Source organism: Hyaena hyaena, unplaced genomic scaffold (assembly GCF_003009895.1).
Source record: "Hyaena hyaena isolate Hyena2069 unplaced genomic scaffold, ASM300989v1 scaffold_127, whole genome shotgun sequence".
In the NCBI taxonomy this organism is placed as follows: Eukaryota; Metazoa; Chordata; class Mammalia; order Carnivora; family Hyaenidae; genus Hyaena; species Hyaena hyaena.
Genome location: NW_024080758.1, coordinates 2,561,103 through 2,573,314, shown reverse-complemented (window position 1 = coordinate 2,573,314; position 12,212 = coordinate 2,561,103). Strand labels below are relative to the sequence as shown.

General features: G+C 58.9%; 1 protein-coding gene across 1 annotated transcript in view; it reads right to left on the bottom strand.

Moving 5' to 3' along the window:
- The window catches only part of KIF26B (kinesin family member 26B), a 464,415-nt gene that overhangs the window by 12,642 nt on the left and 439,561 nt on the right, over window positions 1–12,212 (bottom strand). Inside the window, exons 11-12 of the mRNA XM_039237500.1 lie at window positions 7,336–7,498; window positions 3,028–6,397 (exon numbers count right to left, since the gene is read on the bottom strand). Coding sequence (XP_039093431.1) covers window positions 3,028–6,397; window positions 7,336–7,498 — 3,533 coding nt within the window. The remainder of the gene's footprint in view (window positions 1–3,027; window positions 6,398–7,335; window positions 7,499–12,212) is intronic.

Here is a 12,212-nt window from a genome sequence, read left to right as displayed (position 1 = left end):
CTAACAGCCACGTCGCTGACCACATCCGGCTGGCAGGGCACTGCTGACGGACTGATGAAAATCCACCGGTAAAAGCAATCGCGGCCTGTCTCACACCATCCCACTCTTGGTCAAGAGCCTAGAATGGCACCCCATGGCCAACTACAATTTTGCCAGACACTGAAGATGCAACTTGGTCTGTGCTTAAATTTTCTGTGGAAGTTACATTCATCAAGAACGTCCCCTTGTTAAGTTCATCTGACCCTGTCGCCCAAGACCCCAAGTCTCCTGCTTTCTAGCAGGACCCATGTGTCATGAGGTTGAGTCCTCAATGCACCACACTCTGGCCAATTCCATGTACTTTCCACCAACATGGAGCTCTGGGGACCGATACGGTGAGCTTAATGACGTTCGGTGGTTTCTGGTGTAATGTGCACTACGGAGCACTCAGAACTCAAAGTTATGCTCCTCGTACTATATTTCTAGTTCATTTTCCAACCAAAGCACCAAAGTCTTCCAAATTCAAAAGTAATCTCCAATAAAAGATAACCACCGTTCTCCTCTGCAGTTTCAAACATCTCTAGTAATTATAAAATCCGGCCACCCTGCTAGGAATTCCTTTTGGGGAGTTTTATGGCTTCTCTTAAAGGAGCTGCTTGTGATTTATGCTGATCGTGTCTGATAACCAGCATTTCTCTTTATAATAACCATAAATAAGTGAGACAAGGTCACCTAACAGTGAGGAGTACATCTCTACTGCCACGTCCACTGTCAAGGTCACCTAACCTATGGGCAGATCTCCACTGCCACGTTCATTACGGAGCCCTGGATCTAGACAGCTGCTCACACAGGTCTGGTGCCCCTGGTGCTCTGGCACCTCGCCTGGTGCTTTGATGCTACTCCCTGTCCTCCGACAGCCTAACCTGACAGGAGACGCTCAGAGGATGTCGTTCGTAAAAGCAGGCGACACCACGCAAGGTCAGCCTCAGAGCCTGCTGGCCACTCTCCAGGCAGCTGTTTTACAGAGCTCTTAACCCCTGCACGACAGCTACACCAAAAAATGCAAGTCTTGGAAAAAGAGATGCTTAAAGAACAAAAGGGACTGGCAGATGGAAGGCTTTAGATGACTGTGTGGGGAAAACACTCTAACATACAAACACACGTGAGGCCACAACTGGCATCGGGATGATGTGGGCTCTGAAGACTGAAGTCTGGGTGGATCAGAGTAACCAGGTTTACCAACCAAGTACTGGGAAGACCAGCCGACTTTCTCCTCCCTCCACCTCCTGCAAAAGCTCAGGTGAACTTTCTTGTTATTTTTAGTGGCTAATATCAATATGTTTTTGTGCCCACGGCCCTGAAAAGGGGACACAGCAGCTGTCATGTTATTCCTGAATGGCTTTTCTTTCTGCACTTGTGTTACACGGGCACCGCTCCCAGGTCCTTGATGAGGTGCTGAGGGCCTGGGGCGGGGCGTCACCAAAGCGCATCACCGCCCGGGAAACGGCCTCGAGTCCTGGACGTGCTTACAGCATGACACGCTTACACACTGTGGCCGTGGGGGGGGTGGGCATCTAGAATCATGAGGGCGATTTCTTCCATTTGAGGCAGACAAATGCTTTACAACGTGTGTTACATTCGGGTTGGAACATTCTGGAGCTTGTGCTTGCCTGTGTTGGGAGGAGGGGAAAAAGCAACCCTATGGTTGAGAGGAAAAGCCTGTGGGGCAGTTGCTGGCGCAGCTGCAGGACAGGGAGACCCCACTTGGAGGACTCACCTCATCTTTTAATTCCAAACATGCTGGCGCCACGGATATTCTGTGGGGCAGCAGCTTCTGAGGGCTCCTGGAGCCTGGGGTCCCACAGGAGGGCTCAGTAGGGCAGGGGGCCAGCTAGGAGGGCGGGACCTTCACTTCAACCGAGGAGGCCTTGTTAAAAGTGTGTTCTCGTGCTAGAGAACGAGTCGGGGTAACTTCTGTGGGAGCCGCTGAAGAGCTGAGCTCAATCAGGGAGAATTCTCAAGTAGCTCGAGTCGTCCTCGGTTCCTTCTGCCTCCTGTCTCTCTGTCCCGGCTGCTCCTGGCTGACCTTCACCTCACCTACCCCATGGCTTCAAGGGCCACCCGCTCTGACCTGGGTCCTCTTTCTCATCCATCATAATGTCCTGTCACTTGTCACTCCAACTCCAGTTAACAAGTTGGTGGGCTTTATCACCATGTTATTATCTCCTTTGCACTGTTTACTTGCTTTTGATGAGAGATTCCTAGAGCCGCAAAGACTTTCTCCAAAATCATGCATTTGGGGCACTAGGCTGCTTGGGTGCGCCATGCTGGTGCACGGTGTGTGTGTGTGCATTGTGTGTGTGTCTGTGTGTGCGTGCACCGTGCTGGTGCACCGTGTGTGTGTCTGTGTGTGCGTGCACCGTGCTGGTACACCGTGTGTGTGTATGTGTGTGCACTGTGCTGGTGCACCGTGTGTGCGCGCGCTGTGCTGGTGCACCGTGTGTACTGTGCTGGTGAACTGTGTGTGTATGTGTGTGTGCTGTGCTGGTGTACCGTGTGTGTGTGTGTGTGTGCTGTGCTAGTGCACCGTGTGTGTCTGTGTACTATGCTGGTGCACTGTGTCTGTGTGTGTGGGGCACACTTCAGGCCCCACGGTGGCTGTGTACACACGACCGTCCACAAGTGCGTCTGGGGGCAGGCGCGGGGGCAGAGGAAGGGCCGCCCCACCGCAAGGCCAAGGAGATCAGTGCGCTTCATCCCGCTCCCGGGGCCACCAGCCCCACATGTTGGTGTCCGCAGCCGCGAGGCCACGAGGCTGGGGACTCTGAGCTGACCCCCGGAAAGCCCTGGGCGGTGGCACCGTCTCTCCCAGAGCAGACAGGCCCCGGTCTCGGTCTCGGGGCAGGCGGCGCGGAAACTCTGGCCCCTGGCGCTCCAACGTCCGGGTGGGCTCCCCGCGGAGGTCCGAGGGCGCACGCGGCCAGCGTGGGTGGGGCTGGGGAGGCAGAGAGGGGGCCCCGGGGTCCCGCCCGTCCGCCCGGCGCCTACCTGAGTTGGAGCGCTTCTTCGGGGCCTTGAGGCTGCGGCAGCGGCCGCCCACGGAGCTGCTGTTGTCGCTCGTGGAGTCGTGCGCGGAGGACGCGCTGCCGGTGGCCTCGCTGTCGCGCGGCACGCTCTCGTAGCCGCTGCTGCCGCCGCTGTGGTAGAACAGGGCCGTCTTGCCCATGGCGGGCGGCAGCTCGCCGCTCAGCACGCTGCTGTTGTCGCTGCCGTGGCCGCTGCTGCAGCGGTGCGGCCGGCGCGGCGGCGTCACCTTGCTGTAGGGCGAGGGCAGCGGGGGCGCGGCCGGCCGCTCGTCGGGCCCCGCGCGCGCGCCCGCGCCGCCCTGCAGCAGCTCGGAGATGCGCCCGTTGACGGCGCGCGCGGGCGGCTTGCAGGCGGGCCCGGCCCCGCGGCTGCGGCTGAGGGACTGCGTGGACCAGGACGTGGGCTTGGCGCTGGCCGCCAGCCCCGGGCTCTGGCCCACCGACTGCGGCAGCGACTTGGTGGAGAAGCTGAGCGTCTTGGTGGTGGCGGTGGCCAGGCTGCGCGCCTTGGGGCTGGCCAGCAGGAGCTTGCTCACCGCCGAGATCTTGCACGTGCCTGCCTTGGGCGACGCGGACGTGCCGGGGGCGCTGGCGGCTGGCGACGCGGGGCCCGGGGCGGTGGGCGAGGCCCCGGCGCCCCCACGGCCGGGGCTCCTCCCCGCGCGGGGCATCGTGCTGTCCTTGCCCGCGTGCGCCCGCCAGCTCCCGGCGCACAGGCTCTCGGCCCTCTCCAGCGACAGACACTCGTAGTGGCTGACGGTGGCCCTGCCGAGGGAGTTGGTCCTGCTGGCCAGCTGCTCTAGCTTGGCGCTGAAGAGCCTGCTGCTGCTGCTGGCCTCCTTGACCTTGCCGCCCGCCTCGTCCGGGAACGGGCCCAGGAAGGGCGCCGCGGGGTGCGAGGGGCTGCTGGTGCTGCTGCTGCAGGCGCTGTGCTGGGGGCTGGCCCGGTTCTTCTGGTCCAAGCTGGACTTGCGGACGGGCGGCAGAGGGGGCGTCCCTTTGGGACGTGACAGAACACAGTGCTTGGGCGATGCCCCCTTCCGCTCCAGGGCCGCCTTGCAGGGCGACGCGCCCAGCCCGTTGGCCTCTGCTGGGCAGTGGTAGAAGGGGCAGCCCAGCTCCTCCTGCCGGCCCGCCTTCTGGAAAGCCCTGGGAAGGCTGCTGGACTTTAGGCCTCTGCTGGGGTGCATGGGGCTCTGGGCGGCCACACCCGGCAGGGCCATCTCACAGCCGTCCACAACCCTCCTGGAGCTGTCACTTCCCGGGGAGGCAGACACCTCACCGCTGCTGCTGCTCAGCCTGTCCCCGGGGCCCGCCTTCCTGTCCTGCTCTGCTCTGGCCTCAGGCTTTGGGGAGCCTGCGGCGGCCTCACACCTGCCCCCTTCTTCACCGGGATAGGCGCTCTCCTTCTTCAGCTCCTCTTCTCGTTTCAACCAGGGGTCCTCAAATCTCATCTCTGCCTTGGCTCCGGGTTCCCGGCCGTCCTGGGGCTGGGCTGCTCTGGGCGACGAGCTGACGACGGCCGCCTCAGGCTCCTGGACGGGCCGGGGGGTCATGGCAATGCAGGGGTAGACTGTGATGTTGGTCTTCATGGGGATGTACCCTTCGCAGCTGCTCAGATTGGCCGTGTTGGAGATGGTGACCATGGCCTTGCCCAGCGTGGATATCTTGCAGCCCTTGATGGGGGTCCCCTTGTTGAAAGAGTCTTCCCCCACATCAGACAAGATGAGCACATTGTCGGGGCCCGTCTGGGGCTTCTCCCGGCACACCACGGCGCTGCTCTGGAGGCCGCCGCCCAGCTCCGAGGCCGGGGGATCAGCCATGGCCTCCCCGTGCCCAAAGCACGTCTGGGCGATGAAACTGTGGCAGGACTGCTCGCCGTCGCTGCCGGCGCTCATCTCGCTCAGCCAGGAGCTGATGGAGGAGCGTCGGCTCCCGGCCTCGCGGGCCTTCTCGTCCAAGGTCAGCTTCGGGAGGGGCAGGAACTGCGTGATGCTGACCTCGGAGACGGGCGCCACGCTGGAGTAGCACTCGAGATCCTCGCTGATGCTGCCGATGATGCTGACGGGCCGGGAGCCCGAGGCCAGGGCCTGCACGGAGCAGTCGCTGTTGAAGCTGATGATGCTCGTGGGGCGGCCGCCTTCCAGGATGCCGCTGATGGTCAGCTCCTCCGCCAGCGTGAACACCAGCTCATCCTCGCCGTTGAGTTCCAGGGGCTGCTGCACCGTCACCATCATGGTGCTCAGGATCTCCTTCTTGGGGTCTGGAGAGGCCGCCGCCTGGCGCTCGTCATCGACCGGGCTTTCGGGGGGGCCTTGGCTCCCAGCGGACATGGACTTCTTCAAAACCTGGGGGCTCATTCCAACCGGGGGGGTTCGCAGCTCAGGCTGCAGCAGACACTCACTAGATACTGCGCCGGAGTCCTTGCCCGAGAGAGGCGGGGGGCCGGGAGAGGGCAGGACGCCCTTCTGGGTGTACACTTTGCATCTCTGGGAGGGAGAGCTGGCCGGCTTGTACTCAGAGGTCTTGGACAGGCTGGCAACGCCCAGCCGCGGGGAGCCCATTGGCCTGGGCTTGCCTTCCGCGAAGCCACAGGAGTTGAGGCTCTCTCGGCTGCTCTGGAGGCTGGGGCTTTGCGTGAGCTGGGAAGCGGTGTGTGGGCCGCCGCTGCTGCCGGGGATGCTCCTGGGTGAGGCGGGGCTGGGGCTGCCGGGCAGCGCAGAGGCGGGGACCGGCGAGTGATTCCTCTGCATCTTGGAGGCGGGAGAGTCGGGGCCTTCCCTGTCGGTCAGCTGACCGTCGGACCCGGCCTCTTCCTTTTCGGCCTCGCAGAGTGGGTGTGCCCCAGCCGCCTGGCTTAACAGGGGACACCTGCCTGGCTGTGGGGCCCCAAACTGGACAGGCAGCTCCTCGAAAGGAAACTGACTGGGCTCCTCGCTGCCATCGATACAGTCCAGCCTCTCCTGCAGCTCGGCAAACGTGTTGCACTTCAGACAGTCCCTCTCCGGCTTGCCGGCCGCAGCCCCTCCGGCCTCTGGGGGCCGGCTGTCGCCCCGCGCCTTCTGCAGGGCGGGCACGATGGGGACAAAGTCTGGGGGGCCCTCGTTGTCGGTGAGCTCCTTGTCGGAGAGGGCCGTGCCGTTGGGCCCAATGTAGATGACTGTGTCGCAGGACTGCTCGCTGCTCGAGGAGTAGTCGGGGTCGCTGGACAGCGGGGGGATGGGGAAGTCCGGGTCCACCGTCGCCCTGGCGTGGAAGGGTCTCAGCTGGGTGGGTCTGCGCATCCTGCCTTCCTCACAGGAGCTCTCCCCACCGGACGAGCTCGATGTGTACTGAGGGCGAGAGTGGGGAGGTTAGCGGGCGTGGGCCTCCCGGCGAGCACACAGTGACTCCGTGCGCCCCCCACCCCCGGCCACCTCGGTCCGTCTCCCTGCGTTCCTCGCTGGGCGGTTCCTCGTGGTGTGCTGGGCCAGCGTGCCCTGGCTTGCCACGTCGTGGCCTCCCGTAGGAAGGACAGCCCATGTGGCACGCCGGGGAACAGAGTCTCCTCGGGAGAGGAGACCAGCCCAGGCCCCGTGTGACCTCCTGAGGGCAGAAGGGTCCCTGCCGTGGCACACCCCAGCCATCCGTGGTACTCTGTACCACACAGGTTGTAAAAGCCTGTTTTTGATACACCCTGCCCCCCACCCCCCCACACACACATACAAACACACAAAAAGGGACAAGTCTCCCACTTTATCAGCCAGCCTGGTGACCACAGTCGTGTTAGCTCTCTGCCACATTCAGGTCACGCCACCACTTCCTGGCTTTGCCTCTTGCCCAAGAAAGCAAGGCTGGTCATCTCCGGCAGGCTCGTCGCATCTACCAGAAACTACTGACTTAACGTGGCAAAGCCCAGGAGCCCGAAAATGATTCCTGGAAGTGCTGGGAAAACAGGACCATGTGAGCAAAAAGCATTAATCCTCTGGGCTCAGCCCAGTCACAGGACAGGGTCTCCATCTACATGAGACCAGGGCAGGGAGAGAGACACCAGTGTGTCCCATCCTTCCGAGCTGCCTGGCATGGGCCTTGTGCTCCCGGTTAGGGGTCCAGGCTGGATGACGAGTGGCTGGTGGAGCTGGGGGGAGTGCTTCACTGTCCCCCCACCCCCTGGCATCGGCAGCATAGGCTCCCCCCTCCCCTCTGTGCCCGGGGATCAGGAATACTGGCTGGGCTCCAGCGTAGGGCCCCTAAGTGCCTTCACCCACCGCACCCCCGGGGCTCTCCTTACCTTCGTCTTCTTTTTCTTCATCCTCAAGACTCTGGAGGCGATCTGGATGGTGGACAGGGTCTCTGCGTAGTTGCCGGCGGCCGCCGAGATGTGCGCGATCATGGTGGTGCGACAGTTCACGTTCCCCAGGGACTCGCGAAGCAGCATGGTGAGTTTGCTCTCTCTGCCAAACAAAGTGAATTAAGGCTGCATTAGTGGGTCATGCTTCACATTGGCTGTCAGGGCAGGACTGTGGCTTTTTGTGGCGGGCAGCGGCACATAAAAAAAATGGAGTACCAATTAACATCGTTTTCTAGCACATGGCTATGTGTAGCAGGCAGCCAAGCAGCGGCTTCCCACCCTGAGGATGGAGTCCCTGAGACACACCTGCCTTGACACCTGTGCCCTGCGTCCTGGGTAAGCCTGCGTGTCTGTGTGCGTGCACGGGGCACAGCGCACAGTGGGACCCGGGGACAGGAACGGGAGGCAGAGAGAGGAGACGGCTCTGTGACTGACTGATTCGGCGGGCCGTGTGCACACACGGCCCTTCTTTGCAAGTGTCTGTGCACAAGCCCCCGCGAGGCAGTGGTTTGCCAGCCACAGACTTGCGTGTTAGATCTGCGGGCCTGCAACACACTGGTTTGTTTGCGAGAGTGGCTTTGTTACCATTTGTCTCTTCCTCTTGTACCTTTGCTTGGTGGTAATGCGGGAGAAGGTGCCTGCGTTCCCGAGTACAAGGGGGAAACACAGACATGGGCCCAAGCACTCAACCCGTCGGCCACAGAACGCAGAACTTTCTAGAAAGGCCTCTTCTGGGGGCGCCTGGGTGGCTCAGTCGGTTAAGCGTCTGACTTCAGCTCAGGTCACAATCTCACAGTTCGTGGGTTCGAGCCCGGCATCAGGCTCTGTGCTGAACTCTTGCTCAGAGCCTGGAGCCTGCTTCAGATTCTGTGTCTCCTTCTCTCTGCCCCTCCCCTGCTCATGCTGTCTCTCTCTATCTCTCAAAAATAAATAAATGTAAAAAGAAATTTTTTTTTTTTAAAAGGCAGGCCTCCTCTGAGGACTCCGCAGGTGCTGTGTGGGGCCAGGGCCCTGAGTGGTGAAAATGAGGCCCAGGCGTTTACAGATGGTGCTCTCAGGCTGTTCCGAAACGGACCAGGAGGAATGGCTCGCGTATTTCCATTCCCACAGGGGTCCCAACAACCTCCCCGCCTCGTTCTTAAAAGGCTTCTGCTGACGTCATCATTGGTTTTCTCCTCTCAACTGCTGCCAAATGTCACTTCACCTCTGGAAGCTTCCGTGACCCGAAGGCAGAGGCAGCCTCTATGTCTTCCGTGCCCTGTGCATATAGCTGTGTGCTGTGTTCAGAATGCCAGGTGCCCGGGGCTCGTCCTCACGTCCGTGTCCCCACCAGGCTGTCAGCCAGCCACCCCCGCAGAGCTCCCTGGAGAGGGACCTCCCAGCCCAGCAGGCCGGGTGTGAGAGGCGGGCTGCGATCAGCAGAGATCAGGCCTTGGAAACAGGGAAGCCCTTTCACACGTGACGTGCACCGGGCCTTCGGGGAGGAAGACCACAGTGTCAGAGCCAGAGTCTGCCTTTCCATCTGGAACCGATTAAGGTGTCAGTTCGGGGACGTGGGGCTCATTCTGGCTCGGCTCCAGGGCAATTTTAGAAAATACAGCAGGGTTTCCCTTCCAGCGAAATCGTCAGTGATAAAAGTCATGGAAGGAGAATGTTATGGACTGAATGCAACCTAAACCCCAAAGTGATGCTATCAGGCGGGGGGTGGGGGGGAGGGGAGGAGGTGACCAGTCATGGGGGCGGTGCTCTCATCAAGGAGAAGAGCGAGAAGAGCGCTCGTGTAACAGGGACTTCCGGGGGAGCTCAGTCGCTCCTTCCCCCACGGGAGGCTGTCACCAGAAGGAGGCCGTCTGTGAACCAGGAAACTGCCCTCACCGGACACCTGATCTGCTGACACCTATCAGACCTCCAGTCTCTAGAACTCTGAGAAATAAATCCATGGCTGCTTTTTGGGGCCCTCAGCCTGTGGTGTTTTGGCAGAGCGGCCTCAGCCGACTGAGATGGGAAGGGGGCGTGCAGGGAGATCGCGGCCCCGCGGCAAACACTCCTCTTCCTTCAAAACGTTTCCAGCAGGCGCGTCATAGACGCCCCAGAGCTGACAGACGGCCAGACGGGCAGTCAGGTCCCAGCCCCGGGCGGACACTCTGCACCTGCCCGAGTCTAGGGTGTGTCTTCACCGTGTCTCCGAGGGGAAGAGAGGTCCCAGCAGGGCGAAGTCCTGACCGTTTCAGTGAGTTCTAACCATCCGAGGTGGCCTGTTAAGTTTCTGCGAGCACCAACGCGGTGAACTCGGATGGGGGGCGTCCTGAGGGCCTCTGGTCAGTTTCCCGTCCATGAATCGGCACATAACCTTGTCCCACGTGTTCCTGATTTAATACACATTTCTTACAAATAATGAATTATGTGCACTATTTCTTTAGAGTAAAACATGAGCTGAGGAGGGTTTAACATTTTTCTGACCCCGGGTAATAGGCACATACATTTCTTTGGCTTTTCAGCCTCACAATATTGTCCACTATGCTTTTTTTTAAATTTATTTTTTAATGTTTTTATTTAGTTTTGAGAGAGAGAGAGACAGACAGAGCACGAAAGGGGAAGGGGCAGAGAGAGAGAGGGAGATGCAGGATCTAAAGCAGGCTCCAGGCTCTGAGCTGTCAGCACAGAGCCTGATGCGGGGCTTGAACCCATGAACTGATTATGACCTGAGCCGAAGTTGGATGCTTACCTGACTGAGCCACCCAGGTACCCGATGCCTTTTTTTTTTTTTTAATTTGATCTGTCATCTTATGAGTCCACAAATATAGCCATATTTCTGCAGCTTCATCATGCATTTTAGATGTTACCTTATTCTTCCTGGAGCAGCCTCATGAACGCTCAGTGAGAGGCCCCGTGTTATTGATTCGGTAACACTGAACTCATGCCAATAGCACTAGAACTCATCCCTGAATGGGCTTCTCGAAGATACATACTTTCTCGTAAGGCACGTCCTGGCCTTCTCACACCACGGAATGCTGGACACCCCCATGGCACTGTGCTTGGGAGCCATTTTAGCAGCGAACCCACCAAGAAAAAGCACATGTACACAAACAACATGGCACGAGACAGTCTGGAGAGGACCCTTGTCGAGGATACAGAGGCTGGCTTGCCCTGCCTCAGCTGGGAGCACGTGCGTCAAGCCACCCATCGTCCGGGCCACTGCAAGCCGCAGCAATAGTGCCCCTCGCGTCGAGTTTGCACGCAATTCCCAAACACGGCATCTGCAGGTGACAAAGACCAACTGTCCCATGAGGCCCCCCCGCGTGAACGCCTGCTAACGGCCGCACGCTGCGGAGGGCGCGCTCCCTTGTCTGTGTGACCCCGTGTTTGTCCCCAGGAAGAGGAGCCGGATGAACAGGCAGAGCACGGTGGCATCGAGCTGCTGCCCTGGCTTCCCCTTCACGAGTCAATCGTAGGATGATTTTTCTTTTCCCAAGTCCACGTTGTCGCAAGAAGCCAGGGCACGTGTGTTGCTTGGCAACTGGCATTTTAGCTCTCCTCCAGGAAAGCCAGTGAAACTGCTAGCAAGACTTTCACACGGGCCTCACTAGCCTCTAAAACATATCCTTGTGGGAATGAAAAACGGTGGCTATAAAGCTTTGGGTTTTTTTTTTCCCTACCTCGTGATGATCTTTTAACTTGGAACAAAGACAGTTAAGTTGGGGAGGGAAGGTGAAAGAAGGGGCATGGTACTAAAGGCTGAAAATGGCAGATTTGACTCAGTGGCTTGGGTAGGAAAATAAAAAGATTCAAAAGAGGGGCTGGAGTCAGCACGGACTCAGCCTGCGTCACAGGAGGAAGGGAACCGCACAGGGGCAGAGCCAGCGGCCCCGAGCCCCAGGGCCAGGCTGGATGCGGGATGTAGGGGCCATGTGGGAGGGGTCCTGGCTGTGCAGGACGGCGTGAGCGTGGCAGACGGGGACTCGTAACAGCAGGGCCGAGTGTGACCGGGGGAAGGACTGGGCCACTCTTCCAAGCCGCCATGTGCCAGGCACACGTATGCACCTCCTTCCTGCCCCACACTGCACACACCTTTTAGTTTTATTTCTTTTTAATGTTTATTTACTTTTGAGACAGAGAGAGAGCATGAGCAGGGGAGGGTCAGAGAGAGAGAGAGGGACACACAGAATCCAAAGCAGGCTCCAGGCTCCGAGCTGTCAGCACAGAGCCCGATGCGGGGCTCGAACCCATGAACTGTGAGATCATGACCTGAGCCGAAGTCGGAGGCTTAACCAACTGAGCCACTCAGGTGCCCCAGTAGACATCTTTTAAAATGGCTTTTGGAACAACGTCTTGCTTTTAAAAATAAACCAACCTGTTATTAGACAAAAGAATGGGATAGTGAACAAATGGTAATGGTAATAATTCTAAAAGAGCATGATGAACAATTTAGAGCGTAATCTAGGGTGGGGCCTGTGGGACAAATCCAGCCTACCACCTGCTTTTGTAAATAAAGTTTTATCGGAACACAGCCACACCTATTCGTGAACATACGCTCTGGCGGGTCTCTGCTACAAGAGCCGAGTTGAGTCATTGTGACATAGCCCATGTGGCCCATGGAGCAGCAAATGTTTACTATCTGGTCTTTTACAGAAAAACGGTTTTATCTTTGACCCGTGTTCTAGAGTAACAATAGAACTGGTCTCATCCCAGACACAGCACCAAAGGGTCACCAACCTGAGCGTGAAGGTGGCTTGTAACGTCCTTACTATTCAGCAATCTCTTCCTGATTTGGCATTCTGTGTTGTCTCTCTTTTAGCTGAGATGTTTCACAAGGGGAG